The sequence below is a fragment of the Canis lupus genome, chromosome 18, assembly GCF_003254725.2.
Source record: "Canis lupus dingo isolate Sandy chromosome 18, ASM325472v2, whole genome shotgun sequence".
Classification (NCBI taxonomy): domain Eukaryota; kingdom Metazoa; phylum Chordata; class Mammalia; order Carnivora; family Canidae; genus Canis; species Canis lupus.
In genome coordinates, this window is record NC_064260.1 from 14,903,438 (window position 1) to 14,928,859 (window position 25,422).

The window sequence follows — 25,422 nt, forward strand, 5'->3', positions numbered from 1 at the left end:
AAATACCATTGGAAAAGTAGGGAGAACTGGGATCCAGAGACTAGTCTTCATGTCCCTGCAAGTAGAATCCAGTACCAATGACAGCGTGTCCTTTTGGGCTAGTTTGACTAACATATGAATGAATTATCTTTTAAAGTCTCGTTGCAAGGCTAAGTTTATAGTGTTTTTAGATCTCTATTCCTACCATACCCTGATATAAATTGTTACATACATTATCTAGCAGATTTGCAATATTCTCACCTAAATTTTTCTCAGCTAGAGCCATGCATCCTAAAACATAGGCATGGTGAATTCTAAATCATGGTGCCCAGACACCACAAATGACCAACTGTTTTAACTCTGGTGTTATGTTGTTAATCCAGTCTAATAGGGCACCTTGATTCACCTACCAAACTGTACCTAGGGTATTTTTCTGAAAATATCCTACAATTGTTAAATTCCATGTAATTAGGTAAACTAATTTATATTTTGAGATAGATGGTATATGCTCTAAGAATGTCTTTTTAAAAAAGACTTAAGTTTATTTATTTATTTTAAGATTTTATTTATTCATGAGAGACACAGAGAAAGAGGCAGAGACACAGGTAGAGGGAGAAGCAAGCTCCCCACGGGGAGCCCGGTGCGTGACTCGATCCCAGGACCCCAGAATCACGACCTGAACCAGAGGCAGACACTCAACCACTGAGACACCCAGGTGCCCCTAAAGACTTTATTTTTTTTTTCTTTTTTAAGATTTTTTAATTTTTTCCTGAGAGACAGAGAGAGAGGCAGAGACACAGGCAGAGGGAGAAGCAGGCTCCATGCAGGGAGCCTGATGTGGGACTCGATCCCGGGCCCCCAGGATCATGTCCTGGGCTGATAGCAGGCGCTAAACCGCTGAGCCACCCAAGGATCCCCAAGACTTAAGTTTAAAAAAAGAAAATTCTGCCATGGGATATGTAGAGGTTCAGCATACTATCTGAAATGAAGGGTTCCCAGCAGGGATACTTGGATCTAGGAATCCACAGAGATAGGAGGAAGGGCCAGACAGATAAGAAGGAAACTCTCTGGGAGAGACTGGTGTTATAGAATCCACAGACAGAGTGAATAGCAGTGGGAAATTATTATAGATGGGTCCAGCAAGATAAGAACTCTAAGATATACCCATCAGTTTTTCGCCACATAGACACCTTTGGTGTGTTTGCCAAAGCAGCTCTAGTGGAATAGGGTTGGAAACCAGTTTACACCATAGGCTGTGATGCAAGGCACTAATTATGGAATGCTGTTCACAATCAGCTGCAAAGAGAGGTGCCTGGCTGGGTCAGTTGGAGGAATGAACATGTGGCTCTTGATCTCGGGATCATGAGTTCTAGCCCCACATTGGGCGTAAATTAAAAAATAAGCTATAAAGAGGAGAAAGGAAAGCAACATGGTTGAGGGAGGCATATGTTTGATTTTTAAAATGGAAGAGCCCTGGGGATATTGATATCCTGAAGGGAAAGAGCCAGTGGAGACGGTGGGCAGAAACTCTGGGAGGAGAGTGATAGTGGGGTTAGCAGGATCCTGAGGAAGCTGGAAGGTCGATGTGCGGGGATACAGTCCTAGAAATGGCCTTGAATAAGAAGGAAAGAATGTTCTGCATGCTACCCCATCCTGTCATCTTTCTTGAACTACATTTTTCCTTCGTTATTCATGAAGAAGAGCTCTGTGTTCAATACATGAACCTTCCTGAACGTGGTTTCTTTTTCTTTCTGGTTTCTATTTGTACTGGACTGGGGCTGCCGTATCAAGCCATCATAAGGTTGCTTCCTGTAATCTCAGCCTGAGAATTCTTTGCATTCGCATTGTAAATCAGTGTCTCAAAAAAGTCTGAAAGTTATTTTAAATTTTCCTAAATTATGAAGCTAACATACATGCTACTTGGCAATCTAAGGATTTGGAGTTTTAGAAAGTCAAATCGCCCAGAGTAAGCTGAGACTCATTGATTTTCCGTTATTCAAAATATTCCCAGTTAACTAATACATATGCTTACTATTTTGTATATTAAGTGCACTTAGAAAAAGAATCCTTGTACCTATTATTGACAGAGGAGATAAGTGTATGCATGCTTAGTGCTTGGATTTGCTAATAAAAGATGCATGCTTGTGAGCCAAAACTCATACTCGGTTGTCATGGTTTCTCTTAAGGTATAATAGCATTTAGTTCTTTAGCCTTGTGGCTTCATTTATGTCTTGCCTATACTGGAAATATTCCTAAGGGGATCATTAAGTACAGATACAGTTCCACTTCATCAGTTTTTATCACAAGTTTTTTAAACTTTTTCTTACAGACATTTTCAAACAGGCACACAGAGTAGTATATATTGAACCACCGTGTACCCATCAGCCATCTTCAAGATTATTAACATTCTGTTGTTTCTGTTTGATCTTTTCCTCCCACTTATTTTTCTTATAGAGCGTTTTAAAGAAAATTCTACACAGCACTTCATTTCACCCATAAATGCTACAGTCTGTATTTAGCAGCTAAGGACTAAAACCCCAAAACATTATCACATCCTACATAATGAACAGTAATTTCTTAATATATGATACCCTGTGCACGTTCAGTTTTTCCCTAGTTGTCTCAAAAATGTCTTTTACAGTAGATGACTTGTCAAGTGATGACACGAAAAAGGTCTGAATGTTGTATTAAATAGTTAAGTCTCTTAAATTGCCTCATGTCCCTTTTAATTGATCAGTTCAAGAACTTTTCTGTAATGATTTTTCAGATGTTTATCAAAATCTTTATAACTCAACTCAGGAAACTCATAAAACATAGAAAAACACAAAGCAAAATAATAATTGCGTTCAGTGTCACCACCAAAAGATAATCATAAGCAGCACTTTGTGAAAACATCTCTGGCTGGGGAAGCATTTTATATTAGGTCTTTTTTTTTTTTTTTAAGTTTTTATTTAAATTCTAGTTAACACGCAGTGTAACATTAGCATCAGATATACAACATACTGTATTCAGTTGTAAACCTTACGCTGCATCCTGTGGGTACGGACAGTGCAGCCGTGAGGATGAGCTAACATGTCTTTGTGAGGAGGCTGGTACCTATAGGTGAGTTTTCTTACTCGTTCACTGTCTGCCTCTGCGACATTCCATTGTTAATGTCTGAATGGCTGTTAACCCACCACATAACTACCAGGTGCTGCAGCAGTCCTTGGTAGAAACTTTCCATGCGATCATTTGCATGTTCACCTCTAAAGCACTTTAATACTATTAAAAATTAAACATTGCTCTCTTGTGCTCTTTATGCTGTGCATTTGGACAGAGGTCAGAACTGCAGCAGGTAAGAGCGGTTGGTGTTTCATGTAGAGAAAATGAAATGCCAATGATTTTTCTCCCAAGCGCTAAGTAGAAGACAGTTTTGCTTAACCATGGTGAGCTGAAAGGAAAAGCCTAAAAGAATATTCTCTTATTCACAATTCTCTGAGGATGAATTCCGAGGAATTCACACGAAGAGCCAAGGAAATACTTGTAATATTTTTTTTTCTCCAAGGCAGAAGAGACATTCATGTTTATCAGAAAGGAAAAGCAGTTCGCTAAGCATACGTGCTATGACAGTTTTCCATGAAGATTTATTGATTCATTTGTTCTTTACGTTGTAGTGTAAGTCACTAATCTATCAAGAGTGCCTTTTTGCCTTGACAAAGCCAGGTGTACCAGCAACTTCAGTACCAGAAGTTTCTTATGTCTCTGAAGAGGATGGATTCATGAGTTCATGCTAAAGAATTATTTTAGGGACAAAAACAAAGGCATATTTTTAAAAGAAGATGACTCTAAAGATTAAATGAAATATTTTTACAGTTTTTCTTTCATAGAGTTACAGAAGTCAAGTGGATTAGATGTATTCAGATAACAGTTGCAGCTATGTGTCACTCAAGACTCAGGAATATTACCATACAGTGTCTGGAAGTGTGGCTGTGGCTTGCATATTTTTCCCAAAATATGTTGTTTTTTTAAAATCAAAGTTGAAATCCTAATATTTAAAAAATGTATCTCTAGATGACAGTATAATTAAAATGGTCGCTTAAAAGAACACTTTTCCAGGTTCTCCAAAGCCTGTACATGTTTGTTGGTGTTCAAAAGGTTGAACAATCGAAGGAACCATGGTTCAGAAGTTAACATTTAACCTGGCTTAATTTTTAAAGGTCTCCTTTTCCCTGAGAATAATAACCACTACGTTTTGAATGCCAGCCGCTCTCCCCTGTCAGGTAAACATTTGTAAACCACCTAGGATTAAAGAAACTTGTGAAGGAAGTGGCGGAAAATTTGAACCTATCATCAAGGCAACTCCTCATAAGCTTTATCCCCCATCCTTGCTCAGGCATCCAGCCTGTATGTGTGAACTCCCCGCTTGGGATGTGAGACAGGGCTTATATGGCAGCGGGAATGCTGTTTCCCTCTGGACCACGTGTGTTCTAGAAAGCTAGTACCCACCTACCACATACGTGCTTGTGAAGTACATGCCACCAGGGAGTGGTGGATCTCTCTGTGTTTCTCTGTGTGAGAATTGCTGGTTAGTCTTACTTCTTTGTCACCCAACCTGCTTTCAGCTTTTGATTGTGAATATGGACAGGTAATGTTGAGTCTCCAGTCACAGGAAGGAGAATGCCTGTAGTCCACACAGCTGTAACCACTTAACCTGTATTTCTTGTCAGACTAGACGGAATTTCTCACTCAGAGGTTCTCTAGCAAAAAAAAAAAAAAAAAAAACACTTGTAGGTTTCATAAGCAAAAACTTAAATCCCTTTTGTTATGGTCTATATAACATTGAATTTTTTTGTTTTTAAGATCCAAGAAAACATTCTTGGCCAAAGTCTAGGGGAAGTTACTGCCACTTTGTACTGTACAAGGAAAACAAAGACACCATGGATGCTATTAATGTGCTGTCCAAATATTTAAGGTTAGTATCTTATTCTCATGCTGACATGAAATGACCACATGGGAATGTATTTTCTTCTTTCCATGCTAATGAAAAAGTGGGAAAATAGATAGCAGATGTGCCTCCCCCCCCATTATAATTTCCTTAGACAATATGTGAATTAGGTGTTTTTTTTTCACCTCCTTGCATATAGGTAGTAATTCAAGAGAGAAATTCTGTAAGTAAATAGCTCACATACAGCTGAGAATTACCATCCAGCTGAAAATAAAAATGGATTCACTTCCTGGAGAGCCCTACGCTTTGATGTGTTTGCAGGGATTTGCTTAACTAGACTGTAAACTCTTAATTCTTGGAGATTGACTAGGTTGAAAACTTGAGACCAGTCGAATTTCCTCATGGGAATGCAATTGAACCAGATTTGAGTCTTTCAGGATGGGCCAGGTGCCGAAAAATTTTGTTTCAGTCATGAGTACAGGCTCCACAGCAAATCTGTGTGCAGCGGAAGTTTACTTTCTGATATATAATTAGCCCAATTCAAACGGGGTACACAGTGTATCAGTTTGCTGTGGCTGCCATAACAAATACCACAGACTGGGTGGCTTCAATAACAAACTAATTTTCTCACAGCTCTGGAGACTAGAAGGCAGGTTTGGGGGTTTTTTCTGAGGCCTCTCCTTGGCTTACAGATGGCTACCTTTTTTCTGTGTCTACCCATGGTCTTCCCTCTGTGACCTCTGTGTGTGTTATGTGTGTGTGTCCCCATCCCTAGAGTCTGTGTGTCCAAATTTTTTCTTATTAGAACAGATCGGATAAGGGCGCACCCAGCAGCCTCATTTCAACTGCATCACCTCTTTAAAGGCCCTCTCTCCAAGTGCAGTTACATTCAGAGGTGCTGGTGGTCAGAGCCAGTATGGCCATATTTCAGCCAGTAGGGTGCAGTACCCTGTAAGTGACACTATCCTCGCGGTGCTAGCTGTCTGGGAGAGAGTCGGTGGTACAGAGGATAGTGCCTGTCTGTACTGGAGCCTGGGAGGATAGACCACTGGGGAGGGACTTCCTCTGAGCTCTGCAGTTGAGGGAGTGCTCAGAGTTCAAGAAATTTGTCCTGTTTTTTTTTGTTTGTTTGTTTTATGTGGAGCAGTTTCTATAAAATACTTCTTAGTTAACTAACTTACTTATTATCAGAACTATTCAGGGCACCTGGGTGGCTCAGATGGTTAAGCATCTGCCTTTGGCTCAGGTCATGATCCTGAGGTCCTAGGATGGAGTCTCACATCCAGCTCCCTGCTCAGTGGGGAGTTGGCTTCTCCTCCTCCTCCTCCCCCCCCCCTCCCCCCGCCCAATACTCTCACTCACTCTCAAATGAATAAATAAGCTCTTTTTTTTTTAAAGAAAAAACCCTATTCAGATCCTATTTTAGTATCTGGCTTTTTTATGCAAAGAAATAGCATGTATTTATGAATATTTCACAATATTATTAACTTCTTAAAAACTGAATATAGAAAATTTTGAGGGGTACCTGGGTGGCTCAGTTGGATAAGCATCTGCCTTCAGCTGAGGTTGTGATCCCAGGGTCCTGGGATTGAGCCCCAAGTCAAGCCCCAGGGAACTTGCTTCTCCCTCTGCCTGCCCCCCCCATATATATACACACACATATATATGTATGTGCATAAACATATACATATATTGTACATACATATAACATACATATATTTTATATATATATGTATCTGTCTCACTTACATAATAAATCTTTAAAATTTTCAGAGTGGCCCATTGTATATCTGGAATGAATTTCTCTTTACTTTCACTGTTGTGCCATCTAATGAATGGGTTGTGATTGATAGGACGTGCATTGTTTTCTTTTTGGTTACTGGCTAGCCAAATCTTTGAACAGCAGGTTATTCACTCACAGATAGCCATAAACCTTCTGAGTCAAGCTCTGCTAAGAAAGCTGTCCAGGCATCATTTTCTTAGCTTGCATTTTATATTTTCTGGGTACCTTTCAAAGTCAAGTTTATCCTCTTCTCCTATTCTGATATGATTTTATTTACTGAAAATCTTAAACCATGAGAAATAGGATTTCCTAATGGTGTGCAACTTCATATGGTTTTGTTTTTGTCTTACCAGAGTCAAACCAAACATATTCTCCTACATGGGAACCAAAGATAAAAGAGCCATAACTGTTCAAGAGATTGCTGTTCTCAAGTAAGTACTGAGTTCACCTTGGGATTTGTTCTACAAAAACCCTAGCACCACCTGCCACAGTTCTCAAATTTCCTGTGGGATTTATCTCTTCCCTCTTTTTCTTTCTTTTTTTTTCTTTGAGAGAGAGAGAGAGAGAGAGAGAGCACGGGAACGGGAGCAGAGAGAGAGACACAAGCAGATTCTCTGCTGGGTGTAGAGCCTGATGTAAGGCTTGACCTCATGACCTGAGCAGAAAACAAGAATTGGTTGCTTAGCTGACTGAGCCACCCAGGTGCCCCCATCTCTTGTTCTTTAAATGGTGCCTCTGCCTATTTGAAAAATCATTTTTTATTTTTTTATTCTTGCTTATCTTTATTTTCTAATGTTTTTAGGAGAAAACAGGCATTATTTGTGTCATTTTTAAAGGATTTTTGTGGTAGAGCCAAGAAAATAAGTGCTTTTTTCTCCATCCTTTTTTGTTCATTCATTATTAAATATAAGTTATTTAAAATTTAATTACAAAACAGTGAATGAGCTCTTTTGTTACACACTGGGGAGATACAGATGAAAAGATGGTCTCTGCAGTTGAAGCAATTATAATTTAATGGAGTAGTCAGAGGTTATCCCTCAGTGAGATAAATGCTAAAATACAGGTATGTTGGGAGGATTAGGGCAAACCTGACCACAAGCATGGAACTCACTCCTGGGGTAGGTCAGGGAAGCCTTTCACAGAAAATGGGATGCTCCAGTTTAATTTAATCAGGGCTTCTCAGCCTTCACCATCAACAATTATTTCAGAATGGATAATTTTTTGTGTGGGGGCCATCCTATGTGTTATAGGACATTTAGCAGCCATCCTGGTCTCTACCCACTAGATGTCAGTAGCATCCCCAGGCCCCCCACCCTCCAGTTGTGACAACCAAAAATGTTTCCAGACATTGCCCGATGTACCTTAAAGGGCAAAACCACCTATGGTTGAGAACCACTGGTCTAGATTCTAGAAGGATGAGTAAGAATTTCTTGGGGCTGAGGAGGGTCTAGGGTTGCTTGATTGAACCAAGAAAATACCTTGTGAGAAGACACTGGAAAGGAGTTAGGGAGCATAGCACATTTGGTACCTGGCAGGTACTTTTAGTCTTGTCAGAACTGCAAGAAATCAGGACCCGGAGGGGCCCTGGAGGTCATGGTGAGGATCTTGAACCTGATGATGCTCTAAACAGAGGAGGTTGTGTATAGAGGCAGGAGTAGGGGTTGTGACTGGAGTAGGTGGGTGACCCTGGAGTTCAGGGCTCTGAACCCAGCCAGTTGAATGAAAGGAAGAGGAAAAGATGAATTTATAGCCTCATAAAGTCAGACAAATTCAGGCTTTCCTCTTATGAAAGGCCACCACCACCCCGTCCCACCCCCCCACCCCCCCCAGGCAAGAAGGGGTGAGAGGGAGAAATAAAGGGGCAAGAAGAAAAAACTTCATTACCTTGAATGTGGTGATGGTTTCATCGACTTATTCACATGATAAATCTTGTACATTTTGAATATGTGCAGTTTACAACATGTTAATTATACTGTACTGACAGATGAAATCATCTATGCCCTGTTTAAATCGCATATATTTATTTATAATTACCTTATCTTTTCATAAAGACTTTGAGGTGGCCCCTCCTCTTTACCCCACAATGCCCTGTGGTCTGCTGCTTTCCCACTACTATTCTGATTCACTTGAAATGGCGTCCACTTGCATCTTAATGGATTTTCCAGCCTTTCTCTTCTTTAACTGTGGGATATATAGTAAATGCCGAGTAAGAACATCTCCGCATGACTTCATTCAAATGTTGACGTGTTTGAGACACGTCATGAGACATGAGACAGCTGAAGATGTTCTTACATGGTGGCCTGTTCGTTTTCTTTTCGTGATGCGTGGAATGTGGAGTCATTTGCTGAGATGGAGGGGACATGAGTGGGGAAGGAGACTTGAAAAGAGCGTGAAGGGGCACCTGGGTGGCTCAGTTGGTTAAGCATCTGCCTTGGGCGCAGGTCATGATCTCAGGGCCCCGGGATCGAGCCCCACATCAGGCTCTGTGCTCAGCAGGGAGTCTGCTTCTCCCTCTCCGTGTTCTCTTTCTTTCTCTCTCTCTCTCTCAAATAAATAAATAAAATCTTTTAAAAGAGAAAGAAAAGAGCATGAAAAATTGAAACCACCTCTGTGGGTATTGGGCTAGTGGGCTAGCCAGAAACACTGAAGGGTAGGGGGAACAGCAGTGGCTTGAGGGCTAAGGTCTTTCCATTGTCTGTATCTAAAATATCATTGTAGTCAACTCCTGTGCTTTCTGGCTGGTTCTGTGAATTTCTTCACCTAAATTAAAAAATATGTTTAGGGACACCTGGTTGGCTCAGCAGTTGAGTGTCCGCCTTCAGCCCAGGGCCTGATCCTGGAGTCCTGGGATCGAGTCCCGCATTGGGCTCCCCGCATGGAGCCTGCTTCTCTCTCTGCTGTGTCTCTGCCTCTTTCTCTCTGTGTTTCTCATGAATAAATAAATAAATCTTCAAAAAAAAAAAAGTTTCAAAAAATAGTAAGTTTAGGCGCACTTGGCTGCCTCAGTCAGTAGAACATGTGACTCTTGGTCTCCTGGTTGTGAGTTCGAGCTCCATGCTGGGTGTAGATTGCTTAAAAATCATACCTTTTAAAAAAAAAAAAAACATACCTTTTAAAAAATAAATAGATGGGCAGCCTCGGTGGCGCAGCGGTTTAGCGCCACCTGCAGCCCAGGGCGTGATTCTGGAGTCCCAGGATCCAGTCCCACGTCGGGCTCCCTTCATGGAGCCTGCTTCTCCCTCTGCCTGTGTCTCTGCCTCTCTCTCTCTCTCTCTCTCTCTCCATCTCTGTGAATAAATAAATAAATAAAATCTTTAATAAATAGATAGATAGATAGATAGATAAGTTAATTGTTTTGTTTTTGTCACAGAAGGAACGAGGCAGATAATGAAGTTCTGCCATATTTTGTACTCCCTTAGAGATTGCCTTATTCACAGCTTGGTATATTTTTCATCAGGTACTGTTTTTTTTTTCTTTGTGGACCAGAATATTTATATAAAATGTGTTCTTGTGAACAGTAAATGATGTACCCCTTTCCTTTTCAGTACATAGCAAAAGATATTTAAATATGTGGTAAATCCTAAGTTCTGAACTCTTACTCTATTTTTGGATGTTGACATTGCTTCCCATTTCTTGCTATTATAAGCAGTTCCACGACAGACATACTGGTAGCTAAATGTTGGCACACATCTGTAAAAACTTCATTAAGTTAAACTTAGTAAAAAATAAAATAAAAAAAGACAAACTTAGTGGAATTCTGATTTAAAAGGAATGTGAAACTCTAGGTTTCGGGTTTTTGATAGCAAAGCCTAATTGCCCTGTGGAAAGGTGGTGTCAATTTATCACCTTTATTCTGCTTCCACAGAATCTTCCCTAACACGTTTTACATTTAAAAAAAAAAAAAGTCATTTGCTAATTCGAGGGTCAAAAAATGGCTTCTCATTATTTTATATTGCATTATATGATGTGAAATCTTTGAATATTTGAAGATACTTCTTTTCTTGGTCAGCCACCAGGTGTCATACTTGATCACAGTGCAGCTCTGTCTTTGCTGCTTTTATCATCTTCCTGTTGACTTAGTAAGAAACTACATTAGAACCTTATGTGTTGGCCTTTGGAAAGCACGTAGTACTTATCTCACGGATGCAGGCGACACCCTTCGGTTGCTTAATGGATACATGGGGCCAGGCAGGTTGGCTTTTCCCGTGAGAACGGGTAGACAGGATAAACCCACTCCGCCTCACAGGGGTTTTCATTATTGCTGAATCGCTCATTCCTAGGGATAAGCAGCATTTCTTTTCAGCCTCATGTAACTCTCCAGCCACCTCATAATTTTAACAGGATCTCAAGCAGGAACAAGCTCATTCAGAATGTTTTGTTTCTTTTCCGCCTCTTCCTGCCAGTCTCCTTTCTGAGCCTCAGCCAGTGTTTCACTGGCTTTAATAAAGGCTTTTTGTGCAACATGTTGCTTAGGTTGGCTCCTGATGTAAAAGTGAGATTTTTTTTTAATAGTTTCAAGTTATTCACAGAATTCGCTATGAATTTACAACTATAGAGCTCTATCCAAGATCATCAGAATTAAAACTGTGAACAGGATCATGAAGATACTGTCAACGCCATTCCACCTCTGTTCAGGGAGCACCCATCCTGTAAGAATGAGTATACCTTTTCTGCTGTGATGGTGGGATTCAGAAATATGTGTCTGCTGTGTATTCAAGAACAGGCAATAGAATAGGATGCAGTCATAAAAGGAATGAAGTACTGATACATATTACAACATAGATAAATCTTTTTTTTTTTTTTTTTTTTAATTCATAGAGACACAGAGAGAGAGAGAGAGGCAGAGACACAGGCAGAGGGAGAAGCAGGCACCATTCAGAGAGCCTGATGTGGGACTCGATCCAGGGTCTCCAGGATCATGCCCTAGGCTGCAGGCGGCGCTAAACTGCTGTGCCACCGGGGCTGCCCAACATAGATAAATCTTAAAAACATGCTGAGTAGGGTAGCCCGGGTGGCCCAGCGGTTTAGCACCTGCCTTTGGCCCACGGCGTGATCCTGGAGACCCGGGATCAAGTCCCACGTCGGGCTCCCTGCATGGAGCCTGCTTCTCCCTCTACCTGTGTCTCTGACTCTCTCTCTGTGTCTCTCATAAATAAATAAAGTCTTAAAAAAAAACCATGTTGAGTAAAAGAAGTCAGACACAAAAGGCCACATAAACGATTACATTTATGTGAAATGTCCATGTTAGGTAAATGTATAGAGACAGAGGAGATGAGTGGTTGTCAGGGGCTACAGGGAGAGGGAATGGGGTTATTAATAGATGTAGGATTTCTTTTGGGATGATGGAACTGTTCTGGGGTTAGATAGTGGTAACAGTTGCATGATATGACTAAAACCCACTAAATTGCATTCTTCATACCAGTTAAAGTGATAAATTTTAGGTTATATTTTATCTCAAGGGGAAGAAAAGCAACAGAGCTGTGAGGCATGTCCATGGCTATCAGGGACTCCAGAATCTCTCCAGAGCTGCCAAGTTGCCTGCTTACTTTTTTCCTCTTGACTTAAATATTCTGTTCATTTCTACAATAGTAGTTACTGACCAAAGACAAGTTCTGTTGTTCTCATCTTCACTCTGTTCCTCATGATCCTCTGCTTTCTGGATTCTTGGGGATAGAACTCCTGGATTAATTTATGCCCTGTGGCTCCACCATTGTCCACATACATATGCAGTCAAGGACCTGGTGCCTTTTTCTCCTGGACCTGCTGCTCTGAGCAGCTGGCCCAAGGCCAGATTAGACCTGCTTTGTGCTGTCTGGTCCTCGATTGGACAGGGGATTAGAGAATTGGAGATGGGGAGGGAAATTAATGGAGTATGAACTTTACCCATTTCCTGACTTCTCTGACAGGCTTCCTATATTTTATATTAATTAATGGGGCAATGACAGATTTTTTTTTCCCTCAAGAAATTTGGTCAGGCTGCTTTTGTGCATACTGAGCTAGGAAACAAATAAGTTGATTGATACGCAGCAAAGAGATGACCAAGTGTCTTCAGAGACTATGGGAAAATTTTCAGCAAAGAAAAAGAGTTCTGTGAGATGAATTGGCAAGCTAGTATTATATAAATGATTCTTTTAAAGATGTATTTATTTGTTTATTTATTCATAAGAGACAGAAAGGCAGAGGGAAAAGCGTGCTCGCTGAGCAGCAGGAAGCCCAGTGTACGGTCCAGTCCCAGGACCCCAGTATCACAACCTGAGCTGAAGGCAGACACCTAAACAACTTAGCCACCCAGGCACCCCTATAGAGATGAATTTTAAACAATTTATCTAACTCAGTAAATAGCATGTTAACTAAGGACTAAGATAAACTTTGCCCATCAATTTTTCATGTAACACTGAGACCTCAGAGACTGCAGAGCAGAGGCACACACCTCTGTGGGGTTGCTCCATGATTAGCTACTCTGGGAGTGTAGACCAGGCCCTGGGGCCCAGGCTGCACATCCAGACACATACCCACCCCCAACTCCTGCATTTCCAGGGCAAAGCGGAACATGGCTCCTGACAGCAGGGATAAGCTCCAAGGACTGACTAGTGCTGATAAACAGTGTAGAGTGTCAAGTGTCTTGTTCACCAAGGTGAAGCACAAACGTTCTTTGTGGTGGTAGTTTTCAGAGTAAATGTCTTTTATAAGTAAGTTTCAATTGGTACATTATTTTCAAGCATATTAGATTCTTTCTTCTTTTTTTTTTTTTTTTTTAAGATTTTATTTATTTATTTGGGGACACCTGGGTGGCTCAGCAGTTGAATGTCTGCCTTCGGATCAGGGCCTGATCCTGGGATCCAGGAGCTAAACCACTGAGCCACCCAGGGATCCCTAAATGCTACTTTCAATATATACTAAATCTGTGTATGGATCTAGGTCTCTAATTATTCTACTGATTTATGTGCCAAGATCAAATAGCTTTAACTGTGATAATTCTTTTTTTCTTTTTTAAGATTTTATTTATTTATTCATGAGAGAGAGAGAGGCAGAGACACAGGCAGAGGAGAAGCAGGCTCCATGCAGGGAGCCCGATGTGGGACTCGACCCTGGGTCTCCAGGATCAGGCCCTGGGCTGAAGGTGGCACTAAACCAGCTAAGCCACCAGGGCTGCCCTAACTCTGATATTTCTATAACATGCTTTAAATATATACTGAGGTTAAGCCCCCTTTGTTAGTAACTTTTCCAGGATTTTTAAAAAATTTTTTTATTTATTTATGATAGTCACAGAGAGAGAGAGAGAGACAGAGACACAGGCAGAGGGAGAAGCAGGCTCCATGCACCGGGAGCCCGATGTGGGATTCGATCCCGGGTCTCCGGGATCGTGCCCTGGGCCAAAGGCAGGCGCCAAACTGCTGCGCCACCCAGGGATCCCCACTTTTCCAGAATTTTTATAGCTAGTTTTCATTTTAGATTTGCTACATTAACTTTATGATTAACTTAGTTAAAAAATAACATTCTACTGGTATTCTCATTAGTAACAGCATTTACTGTTAAATTTATAAATAAATTTATGCATTTACCCAATAAGAAAAGACATTTATATGTACCCAAGAAGAGGTTTATCATTCATTCATTTCTTTTACATCTCTCAACAGTATTTTAAAATTTTCTTCATGAAAATCCCACATACATATATAAAAATCTATTTCTAGGTATGTTCCTTTTTTCCCTTTTTTATGTAAAAGACATCTCTTTTCCATTATAATTTTTAACTGCCTATTGTCTTCATATTACCTTTTGTACATTAATCTTTGTTACCTTGTATAACTTTCAGTAAACTCTTTTGAGTAGAAACAATCATCACTGACAACTGCAATTTGGCCGTCTCCCTTCTAATTTTTACATCACTTATTTCTTAAACCTTTTTTAACAGACATCTTAGGGCAGCCCGAGTTGCTCAGTGGTTTAGTGCCACCTTCAGCCCAGGGCCTGATCCTGGAGACCCGGGGTCGAGTCCCACATCGGGCTCCCTGCATGGAACCTGCTTCTCCCTCTGCCTGTGTCTCTGCCTCTCTCTCTGTCTCTCATGAATAAATAAATAAAATCTTAAAAAAGAAAAAAAGAATTATCACAGTTAAAGCTATTTGATCTTGGCACATAAATCAGTAGAGTAATTAGAGATCTAGATCCATACACAGATTTAGTATATATTGAAAGTAGCATTTAGGGATCCCTGGGTGGCTCAGTGGTTTAGCTCCTGCCTTTGGCCCAGGGCGTGATCCTGGAGACCTGGGATCGAGTCCCACGTCGGGCTCCCTGCATGGATCCTGCTTCTCCCTCTGCTTCTGTCTCTGCCTCTCTCTGTATCTCTCATGAATAAATAAATAAAATCTTAAAAAAAAAAGTAGCATTTAAGATCAGAGAAAAAAATGGTTGAGTCAGTGAATGTTGAAATAACTGAACAGCCACCTGAAAAAAAAAAAAATTGGCTCCTTAGTTCCCTATTCCAAATAAATTCCAAGTGAATCAAAAATAAAAAAATATATAAAAAAAACTGCAGGAAAGAATCAGTGATGACATTTTTGTAGGTCTTCACTGAGTGGGTAAAGTGGCAATACTTTGCCAGATATTCCCCCCCTACAAAGAAACTCTTATTTGAAGCAAAAGTTGCTCACCAGGAATGGCTTCCAAAGCCATGACTCCACTTTGCTGGATCTCAACAAAGCCAGTCAAAAAGCAGCACCAGCCACAGTGTCACTGCATAAAGGTACAGATGTATAAATATTTTTTTGTATTTGTAGCCAGGTCCTTGGTACAGTTTTTATACTCCATAGTCTACCTTTTTTTAATTTTTTATTTTTTTATTTTATTTTATTTATTTATGATAGGCACACAGTGAGAGAGAGAGAGAGAGAGAGAGAGGCAGAGACATAGGCAGAGGGAGAAGCAGACTCCCCACTAAGCAGGGAGCCTGACACAGGGCTCCATCCCAGGACCATGGGATCATGACCTGAACCTAAGGGAGACACTTAACTGAGTGAGCCACCCAGGGGCCTCTAAACCTTGAGTTATTGAAAAAAAAAAAAAAAATGAGGAGGGGGCACCTGAGCGGCTCAGTGGTTTTGTGTCTGCTTTTGGCTCAGGTTGTGATCCTGAGGTCCTGGTATTGAGTCCGGCATCAGGCACCCTGCAGGGAGCCTGCCTCTCCCTCTGCCTGTGTCTCTGCCTCTCTCTGTCTCTTGTGAATAAGTAAAAAGAATTTAAAAAAAATCATGAATGTAACAAAAATTTTACTATATACTCCTTATTTACAGAAGAATACCAACTAAGAAGGAGGAATTATAGATAGAGAAAAACACTCTTTCACATCAACACACTAGTATTTTCTTCAGGCAGTAAGAATCCTGGGGTACCTGAACAGATGGATGAAAGACTCAGGAACAGAATAATCACCTAGGAGGAAAGGTTTCCTTCCAGTAGAAAAATCTTGCACAGACCATCCTAGCTCAGTGATTAAATTAATCACCATCAGTGTTGGACAAACTGAATATTATTGCCTTTTGCTACAGTACACTGAAAAGGCTGTAGCATCACCTAAGTAATATGTTTATCTAAGTCTAATCACAAGGAAACAGACAAATCCAGATGTAAAGGCAAGGTATGTAACAGCTGCCCTGGATTCTGCTAAGTCAGATACCAAAGTAAAACAAAAGCCTGGAAAAGATCCAGACAGCTTAGTGGAGACTAACGACATTGCAATGGTAGTATGAGGTCCTTGGTTAGATCCTGAATTTAGGGAGCTTATAAAAAAAATTGAGATGATGTTATCAGGTAATTGGGTGAGTGTGGGTATGGACTGCCTGTTGGTAGTGTCAAATTCCTGTTAGGCTTCCCGAGTATGACCCACTTGGTTAGGCAGGGGACTCTGCTTGTCCTAGGAGATACAGGGTCACAAGGTGTGATGTCTGCAACAAACTCAAATGGTTCGGTAAAGTATTTAGATTTCACATTTGTGTATATGTGTATGCCATAGATTAGAAAGAGATAGATAGGGCAGCCCAAGTAGCTCAGTGGTTTAGCGTCACCTTCGGCCCAGGGCATGATCTTGGAGATCCGGGAATCAAGTCGCACGTCGGGCTCCCTGCATGGAGCCTGCTTCTGCCTCTGCCTCTGTCTCTGCCTCTCTCTTTCTCTCTCTCTCTCTCTCTCTCTCTCTGTGTCTTTCATGAGTAAATAAATAAAATCTAAAAAAAAAAAAAATAAGTCTGGCAAAAAGTTAACAATTGGTAAATCTCTGTGGAAGGTATAAGGTAACAGTGATGCCAGTTTCCTCAAGTTTTGAATTTTTTTTTAACATACCACGGGGAGGGGGATCCCTGGGTGGCTCAGTGGTTTAGCGCCTGCCTTTGGCCCGGGGCGGGATCCTGGAGACCTGGGATCAAGTCCCATATCGGGCTTCCGGCACGGAGCCTGCTTCTCCTTCTGCCTGTGTCTCTGCCTCTCTGTGTGTGTCTTTCATGAATGAATAAATAAATAAAATCTTTAAAAAATAAAAAATACTGGGGGGTAAATTTTCTGAAGCATAAATTATACTATAAATAAACTAAGCTCAGGGCACCTGGATGGCTCAGTTGGTTAAGCAACTGCCTTCTGCTCAGATCGAGATCTCAGGGTCCTGATCAAGCCCTGCTCAATGGGGAGCCTGCTTCTCCCTCCTCCTCTGCCCCTCGCCCCGCCCCTCGTGTTCTCTCTCCCTTTCAAATAAATAGTCTTTTAAAAAATAAACTAGGGGATCCTTGGTGGCTCAGCAGTTTAGTGCCTGCCTTCGGCCCAAGGTATGATCCTGGAGTCCCGGGGTCAAGTCCCATGTCAGGCTCCCTGCATGGAGCCTGCTTCTCCCTCTGCCTGTGTCTCTGCCCCTCCTTCTCTCTGTGTGTCTCTCATGAATAAATAAAATATTTTAATAAAAATAAACTAAACTCACAAAGTGGAAGATAATATTTGCAAACTGTGTGGTAAATGGTAGATTTCCTTACTCCGTGAAAACAGTAAGAAAAATAACCCAAAATAGGTTAAATATAGATAACAGGACAAACAAGCAGTTCATAGTCAATATGTGAAATGTTTAACCTCACAACAGGAAGTGTGCAAATAAAAACCAAGGTAAAACATTTTTAACAGACTGGTGGAGTTCAAGATGAGGTTTGTAGCATGCCTTGGGAGGAGACATGAGGGTGAGGCAGCAGGCACTTATGTATCAGCAGTGTGAGCATAAAACTGATCAAACTTTCCAAGGGCAGGGCAGTAGGGATTAAAATTTAAAATCCACACTTTCCACATCTAGGAATTTATTCCAAACATGTACCTATATAGATGCACAAAGAAGTATGTTCAGGGATGTTTGCCATAGAATTGTTTGTGATAGCAAAAGATAGGTCGCAATTTAAATGTCCATCAAAGGAGGTCAGATAAAGGATGGAATATGCAGGTCAGCCGCTATCCTGAATGTGCAGTTGGACAAAGAATGCGGCAGCCTCACAGTACTGTGTGGATGAAGCAAATCTCCAATACGCATTTTTAAGTGGGAATAAAGCAAGATACCGGGGCGCCTGGGTGGCTCAGTCAGTTAAGCATCTGACTCTTGCTTTCAACTCAGGTCACCATCTCCCCAGTCAGAAGATTGAGCTCCCCTCACATCAGGCTCCCTTCTAAGCAGGGAGTCTCCTCCCAAGTGAGCCACCCACTCGTCCCATCCTTAAATGATAACAAGGTACACATTTATGGTCGGATGCCATCTGTATCTCTTATCTATCTATACATAATGTGTTTAAGAAAAAAAAATGGGAGCACTTGGATGGCTGAGTCGGTTAAGCGTCTGCCTTCGGGCTCAGGTCATGATCCTGGGGTTCTGGGATTGAGCCCCAACATCGGGTTCCCTGTTTAGTGGGGAGCCTACTTCTTCCTTTCCCTCTGCCACTCCCTGTGCTTGTGCGCTCTGTCTCTTGCTGTCTCTCTGTTGCTGTGTCAAATAAATCTTTAAAAACGAAAAAAGAATGGGAGGAAAAGCAAAGTTGGATATTAACTTTTTTTTTTTCAGGTGATGAAACTGCATTGTTTTTCTTTTTTCTGTACTTCAAGTTTTCTTTGTGAGATTACAGTATTTTTCTGTAGACAAAATTAGGACTCACTCTTTAAAATGCTTAATAACAGTCTTTACGATTGTATGAGATTGCTCTCTGTTATTATCCCCTTACCCCTCACAAAAAGTAGCAAATTGCACAGATACGATAGTACCATTACTCGTTCTAGTTAACATGAGACTTGATGAACATAAATATGGCCCAGGTTACATCTATCCAGTAAGATTGAACTGCTGTCATTTTGCAGGAGGAACAATCCAGGGGGAAATGAAAAGTATGCTCAGGCCACCTGCCGTGATGCCCGACTTTTTCGCTCAGCATAGCTTGGTGCAGTCCTGTCTCAAGCTGTCGTTTCCTGTAGTAGGGTGCCCAAGACTATTTTAGGCAGGCAGTATTTCATGATCTTCTCCATGCTCTTTTTTATTTTATATTTTTTAGAATAAGCGCTCAAAGACTTGCTCACTTGAACAAGTGCTTGATGAACTTTAAGCTGGGGAATTTCAGCTATCAGAAAAACCCCCTGAAACTGGGAGAGCTTCAAGGGAATCACTTCACAGTTGTTCTCAGGTAAAAGAACTGCAGGTAGGAATGCAGACCAAGAGGGTCTCACTGGGTCACCTTGCATCTGTTTGGGGCAGTTATTAATCCAGGTGAGCTGGTACTAACAGGTGGGGCAACAGGAAGCCCAAGCAGAGCCTGATAGGGCTAGGAGAGCAGATACTGCTGGAGTATTTGTACTGATGCCTGTCAGCTCTCAAAACTCAGTCCCTCCTTTGGAAAGGAGCTGTCTGCTTCAAACGCTGTGTTTAAAAAATTCACAGGGATCCCTGGGTGGCACAGCGGTTTGGCGCCTGCCTTTGGCCCAGGGCGCGATCCTGGAGACCCGGGATCGAATCCCACGTCGGGCTCCCGGTGCATGGAGCCTGCTTCTCCCTCTGCCTGTGTCTCTCTCTCTCTGTGTGACAATAATAAATTAAAAAAAAAAAAAAAAAAAAAGAAGCAAGATATTTAAAGCAGCTTCATTAAAATAAATAAATAAATAAAAATAAAATAAAATAAAAAATTCACAGACCCAGAAAGTAGAAGAAAGGTTACCTGGCGTGGGGGAGGGTGAGGTGGGAACTATTGTTAATGGGTACAGAGTTTCAGTTTGAAGAGCAGAAAATTCAGGAAGTAGATAGGGTGAATGTTGCACAACATTGTTGATGCACTTAAAGCCAGTCTGTTGTGTACTTAAAAACAGGCAAAATGGTGAACTTAGTATTATGTATATTTTGCCACAATTTTTTTAAAAAGACAAAGTCCTCAACAGGTAGAGAGAGAAAGCTACAGGGGTTAAGGGGAAGACATGGAAGCCAAGCCATATCATTGACAATAAGCATCCCTGAATGTGTTTGACTAAAATTTTTTTCTCTGGGTAATTTGGGCCCCTGCAGAAATATAACAGGAACTGATGACCAAGTTCAGCAAGCTATGAACTCTCTCAAGGAGATCGGATTTATTAACTACTATGGAATGCAAAGATTTGGGACTACAGCTGTCCCCACATATCAAGTTGGAAGGTTTGTATTTAAATTCTTAACTTTTGTCTAAAAGGCCTCACATAGAAAAAGAAGAAAGGTTTTTTTTGTTGTTCTTGTTTTTACTTATTCATGTCTGGGCCAAATGAACCAGTATGTCTCATCAACCGATCCATAGCATCCTTCTAATTCTTGTTGTGTTTTAAGATAATACACAGTAAAAAATAAAGGATCAAAGATTCAAGTTGTATCAAAAAGATACAACCTGAAAGGTAAGTTTTTCTCTCATCCCTGATACAGGGATTCTATTTTTAGTTTCTTCTTTATAGGTAAATCTTGGCTCAGTGTAATAAGCAATTGGATAGCCTGACAGAGAGGATGTAGTTTGTCATCTCTGTTAACAAGCACTTCCCAGTTTATTAAACTTGAATCTACTTTCCCCACCCTTAAAGAAAAGTGGCGTAGGATGTAAAAGTGAGTTAAGTTTATTTTTTTAAAAACCCTGATTCACTTTCAGGCAGCAGGGGATCCCATCAATAAGTACTTGGACTCTTGATCTTGGAGTCATTTGAGCCCCACATTGAGTGTAGAGATTACTTAAACAAATAAACTTAAAAAAAAAAAAAAAAAAAAAAAAACTTTAAAAGAGGCACCTGCCTGGCTCAGTGAGAAGAATGTGTGATTTTTGATCTCGGGGTCGTGAGTTCAAGCCCCACATTGGGTGTAGAGATTACTTAAATAAATAAACTTTACATACATACTTGGGTTCAGAAACCTAAACCTGAATATGCTGTCCTGCTGTCAATAGACCATTACATAAAACAATCATGGGCGTTAAATTCTCGAAGTCGTCATGAGTTATGATCTGCAAAGATTGTGTAGGTCCTGTTCTTCCTTGTCTTTCAAACCCATGTTCTAGCAGAAGTGAAATTTAGGCCTGCGGCTTTGCTGCAGCTGCTTGGTTCCCTGTGGTACTAGGAACAGAGGACTTTTCTTGACTTCTGGTGCGTGGTTATAGCAGCTGTCTACACAAAGTTGCGTTTGTTCATGTGGTGTTCTTTTTTTTTTTTTTCTGAGATTTTATTTATTTATCTGAGAAGAGAGAGCACAAGCGGCAGGGAGGGCAGAGGGAGAAGAAGGAAACTCCCCACTGAGCAGGGAGCACAATGTGGAGCTCAATCCCAGGACCCTGGAATCACGACCTGAGCCAAAGGCAAATATTCAACTGACTGAGCCACCCACACTGCCCTGTTGGTGTGTTTTTAAAAGTACAAAATCAGGGATACCTGGGTGGCTCGGCGGTTGAGCATCTGCCTTAGGCCCAGGGCATGATCCTGGACTCCCTGCATGGAGCCTCTCTGCCTGTGTCTCTGTGTGTCTCTCATGAATAAATAAATAAAATCTTTTTAAAAAATAAAATAAAAGCACAGAATGATTGGGGTGCCTGGGTGGCTCAGTTGGTTAAGCATACAACTCTTAATTTCAGCTCAGGTCATGATCTCAGGGTTGTGAGATCCCCACATCGGACTTTGAGCTTAGCCTGCAGAGTTTGCTTGAGATTCTCTGTCCCTCTTCCTCCCTGCCCACTCTATTTCTCTAAAATAAATAAATAACAGTTTTTAGAAAATAAAATTGTTTTAAAAGTACAAAATGATAAAAATCCATCATGTAGTAATTTCTCTACTTCTTTGAGTCAGTATTGTGAAGGTTAAAAGCTCAGGCAATAAAGTCAGACTTCGGTTCTGAACCTCAGGTTATTCATCTACCAAATGAAGATCATAATGTTAACGTCACAGTGTGGTGAAAATGAAGTGAAATGATATTTATGCAGTACCTGTTGCTATGCCTGGGATGTAGTAGGTGCTCAGTAAGCAGAACGTAATTTTTTTAAAAAGTTTTTATTTATTCATGAGAGACACAAAGAGAGAGGCAGAGGAAGGAGAAGCAGGCTTCATCCAGGGAGCCTGATGTGAGATTCAATCCTGGGACTCCAGAATCACACCCTGAGCCGAAGGTAGACCTGACACTCAAACCACTGAGCCACTGAGGCATCCCAGAAAGTAATATTTTAAAACTAAAGTGTACTAATCAGAGAAAGAAGAAGAAAACTGAAGTAATTAATAATCGTTGTTATTATTAGATAATAAATGGTAATGTTTTCAATCTTGCTAAATGGTCAAAGGACATTGATAAAGATAGTGAAGATATTGTGTTATGGGACAGAATTTTTTTGGGGGGGGACAATATTTTAAGGGAAGGCTGTATCACTTTTGTTTTCTTTAATTTTGTTTTGTTATGTATAACATCTTTCTTATTTTTTAAGTAGGCTCCATGCCCACCATGACCCTGAGATCAGCCAGCCAAATGCCCCAGGCTGTGTCAACTTTTTTTTTTTTTTTAAGATATTATTTCTTAGTTTTAGAGAAAGCGAGTGCAAGGGGGATGGGGAAAGGAAAAAATCTCAAGCAGACTCTGCCCTGAGTGCAGAGCCTGACGAGGGGCTCAGTCTCATGACCCTGAGATCATGACCTGAGCCAAAACCAAGAATTGAGCACTCAACCAACTGAGCCACCCAAGTGCCCCTGTATCAACTTTTGAATTTGTAATTAATTTGGGAGAAGAATAGCCCCGGGACCCTGCAAATTTTGTACTCCAAAGATAATGTAAAATGGCTAATGCGAATGAGATCAGATTCATCAAAAATAAATAGGAACAAAAATTAAAAATAAAAAAGAAACAAAAATCACATCATAGGCCCTAAGTATACAGTCAGTACCATCCATTCAAAATTTCAAACCAACGGTTTCCATAACCTAAGACTGTTTCCTACCTTCAAAGCAGCCCACTGTAACCATCATAGGACCTCCTAAGGAAAAAACAAACAAGTCCTCATTTATAGTTTAAAAATGGGGGCAGCCCGGGTGGCTCAGTGGTTTAGCATTCAGCCCAGGGCCTGATCCTGGAGACCTGAGATCAAGTCCCAAGTCGGGCTCCCTGCATGGAGCCTGCTTCTCCCTCTGCCTATGTCTCTGCCTCTCTCTCTCTCTCTCTCTCTCTCTCTCTCTCTCTGTGTCTCTCATTAATAAATAAGTAAAATTTAAAAAAAAAAAAAGTAAGAATGATTTATATCCAGAGTTTTTAAAGAACTCTTAATAACAGTCTAAAAATAGGCAGGTGATCTAAGTAGACATTTTTCCAAAGAACATAGACTAATGGCTAATAAACATACAAAAAGATGCTCAACATTATTAGAGAATCACTAAATATTAGGGAAAGGCAGTTCAAAACCACAAGGAGCTATTCATATCTACTATGATGGCTAAAATAAAAAAGACAGACAATAACAAGTGTTGGTGAAAATTGGAATCCTTATGCACTATTGGTAGAAATGTAAAATGGTACAGCTAGTTTGGATAACAGCCTAGTTAGTCCCCAGAAGGTTAAATGTAGAGTTACCATATGACTCAACTGTTGCACTCCTAGATATGTACTCATGAATTGAGAACATGGGTTTAGATAAAAATTTAAACCAATGTTTATAGCAGCCAAAGAAAAAAAATGGAAACGACCCAGATGTCCATCAACTGATAAAAAGATGAACAAAATGTGTATCCATACAATGGAATATTATTCAGCAATAAAAGAGAATGTAGCAGAGTTGATCCCTGCCACAACATGGATGGACCTTGAAAACATGCTAAGTGAAAGAAGTCACAAAAGGCAAGATATCATAGGATTAATTTTTAGAAATGCCCAGAATAGGCAAATCCATAGAGACAGAATGTTGATAGTGATTGTCTACATCTGGGGAAGGGGTAATGGAGAGTGAATGCTGGTGGGTGTAGGATTTCTTTTGGGGTGATAAAAAATGTCCCAGAATTGATTGCATGATGTTATGAAATTCTGTGAGTATACTAAAAGTCATTGAATTGTGCACTTAAATGGATGAATTATATGGATGTGTGAATTATACCTTAGTAAAGCTGTTTGTTTTTGTTTGTTTTTTTTAAGGTAGAATAAGCCCTTGCATATATGATCAAATGATTTTCAACAGAGGTAACAAGACCATTCAATGGGGAAAGGACAGTCTTTTCAACACATAATGTTGGGGAAATTGGATATACACTTAAAAAAGTAAAAAGAATTTGGACCCTTAACACCATTTACAAGAATTAACTCCAAATAGATCAAAATCCTGCATACTACAACTATAAAATTAGACGAAAAAGGGGAATTCTCATGACATTTGATGGCCAGTTTCTTGGATATAACACCAAAAGCACAGACAACAAAAGAAAAAAAATAGGGTGGAGTCCATAAAATTAAAAATATTTGTGTACAGGGTACCTGGGTGGCTCAGTTGGTTAAGCATCTGCCTTTGGCTCAGGTCATGATCTCAGGGTCCCTTAATTGAGCCTGGCGTCAGGCTCCTTCCTCATTGGGGACTCTTGCTTCACCTTCTGCTTCTGCTTCTGCTGTTCCTCCTATTTGTTCTATCTCCAGTAAATAAATAAAACCTTTAAAATATATATAGATTTGTGGGGCAGCCTGAGTGGCTCAGTGGTTTAGCGCCGCCTTCAGCCCAGGGCATGATCCTGGAGACAGGATTGAGTCCCATGTCGGGCTCCCTGCATGGAGCCTGCTTCTCCCTCTGCCTGTGTCTCTGCCTCTCTCTCTTTCTCTCTCTCTCTCTCTCTGATTCTCTCCTGAACAAATAAATAAAATCTTAAAAATATACCTATATATATTTGTGTACAAAGGGCACTATCAACAGGGTGAAAAAGCAGTCCGCAGAATGGGAGAAAATATATGCAAATTATATATCTGATAAAGGGTTAATATAGAGTTCCTACAACTCAGCAACAAGAAAACAACTTTATTTAAAAATGGACAAAGAGGGCAGCCCCGGTGGCTCAGTGGTTTAGCGCCACCTACAACCCGGGGCGTGATCCTGGAGACCCGGGATCGAGTCCCACGTCAGGCTCCCTGCATGGAGCCTGCTTCTCCCTCTCCCTGTGTCTCTGCCTCTCTCTCTCTCTCCTCTCTGTGTATTCTCATGAATAAATAAATCAAATCTTTAAAAAAATAAATAAA

At 40.7% G+C, this 25,422-nt stretch overlaps 1 protein-coding gene across 5 annotated transcripts in view; it reads left to right on the forward strand.

Annotated features, from left to right (window-relative positions):
• PUS7 (pseudouridine synthase 7) overlaps positions 1-25,422 on the forward strand; it is a 57,188-nt gene that overhangs the window by 18,787 nt on the left and 12,979 nt on the right. For 4 of the 5 annotated variants that reach the window (XM_049096234.1, XM_049096237.1, XM_049096236.1 and 1 more), the window contains 5 exons: positions 3,296-3,313; positions 4,819-4,930; positions 7,040-7,117; positions 19,247-19,375; positions 20,245-20,370. In XM_049096234.1, coding sequence (XP_048952191.1) covers positions 3,296-3,313; positions 4,819-4,930; positions 7,040-7,117; positions 19,247-19,375; positions 20,245-20,370 — 463 coding nt within the window. The remainder of the gene's footprint in view (positions 1-3,295; positions 3,314-4,818; positions 4,931-7,039; positions 7,118-19,246; positions 19,376-20,244; positions 20,371-25,422) is intronic. The other variant, XM_049096235.1, reaches the window with a different exon arrangement.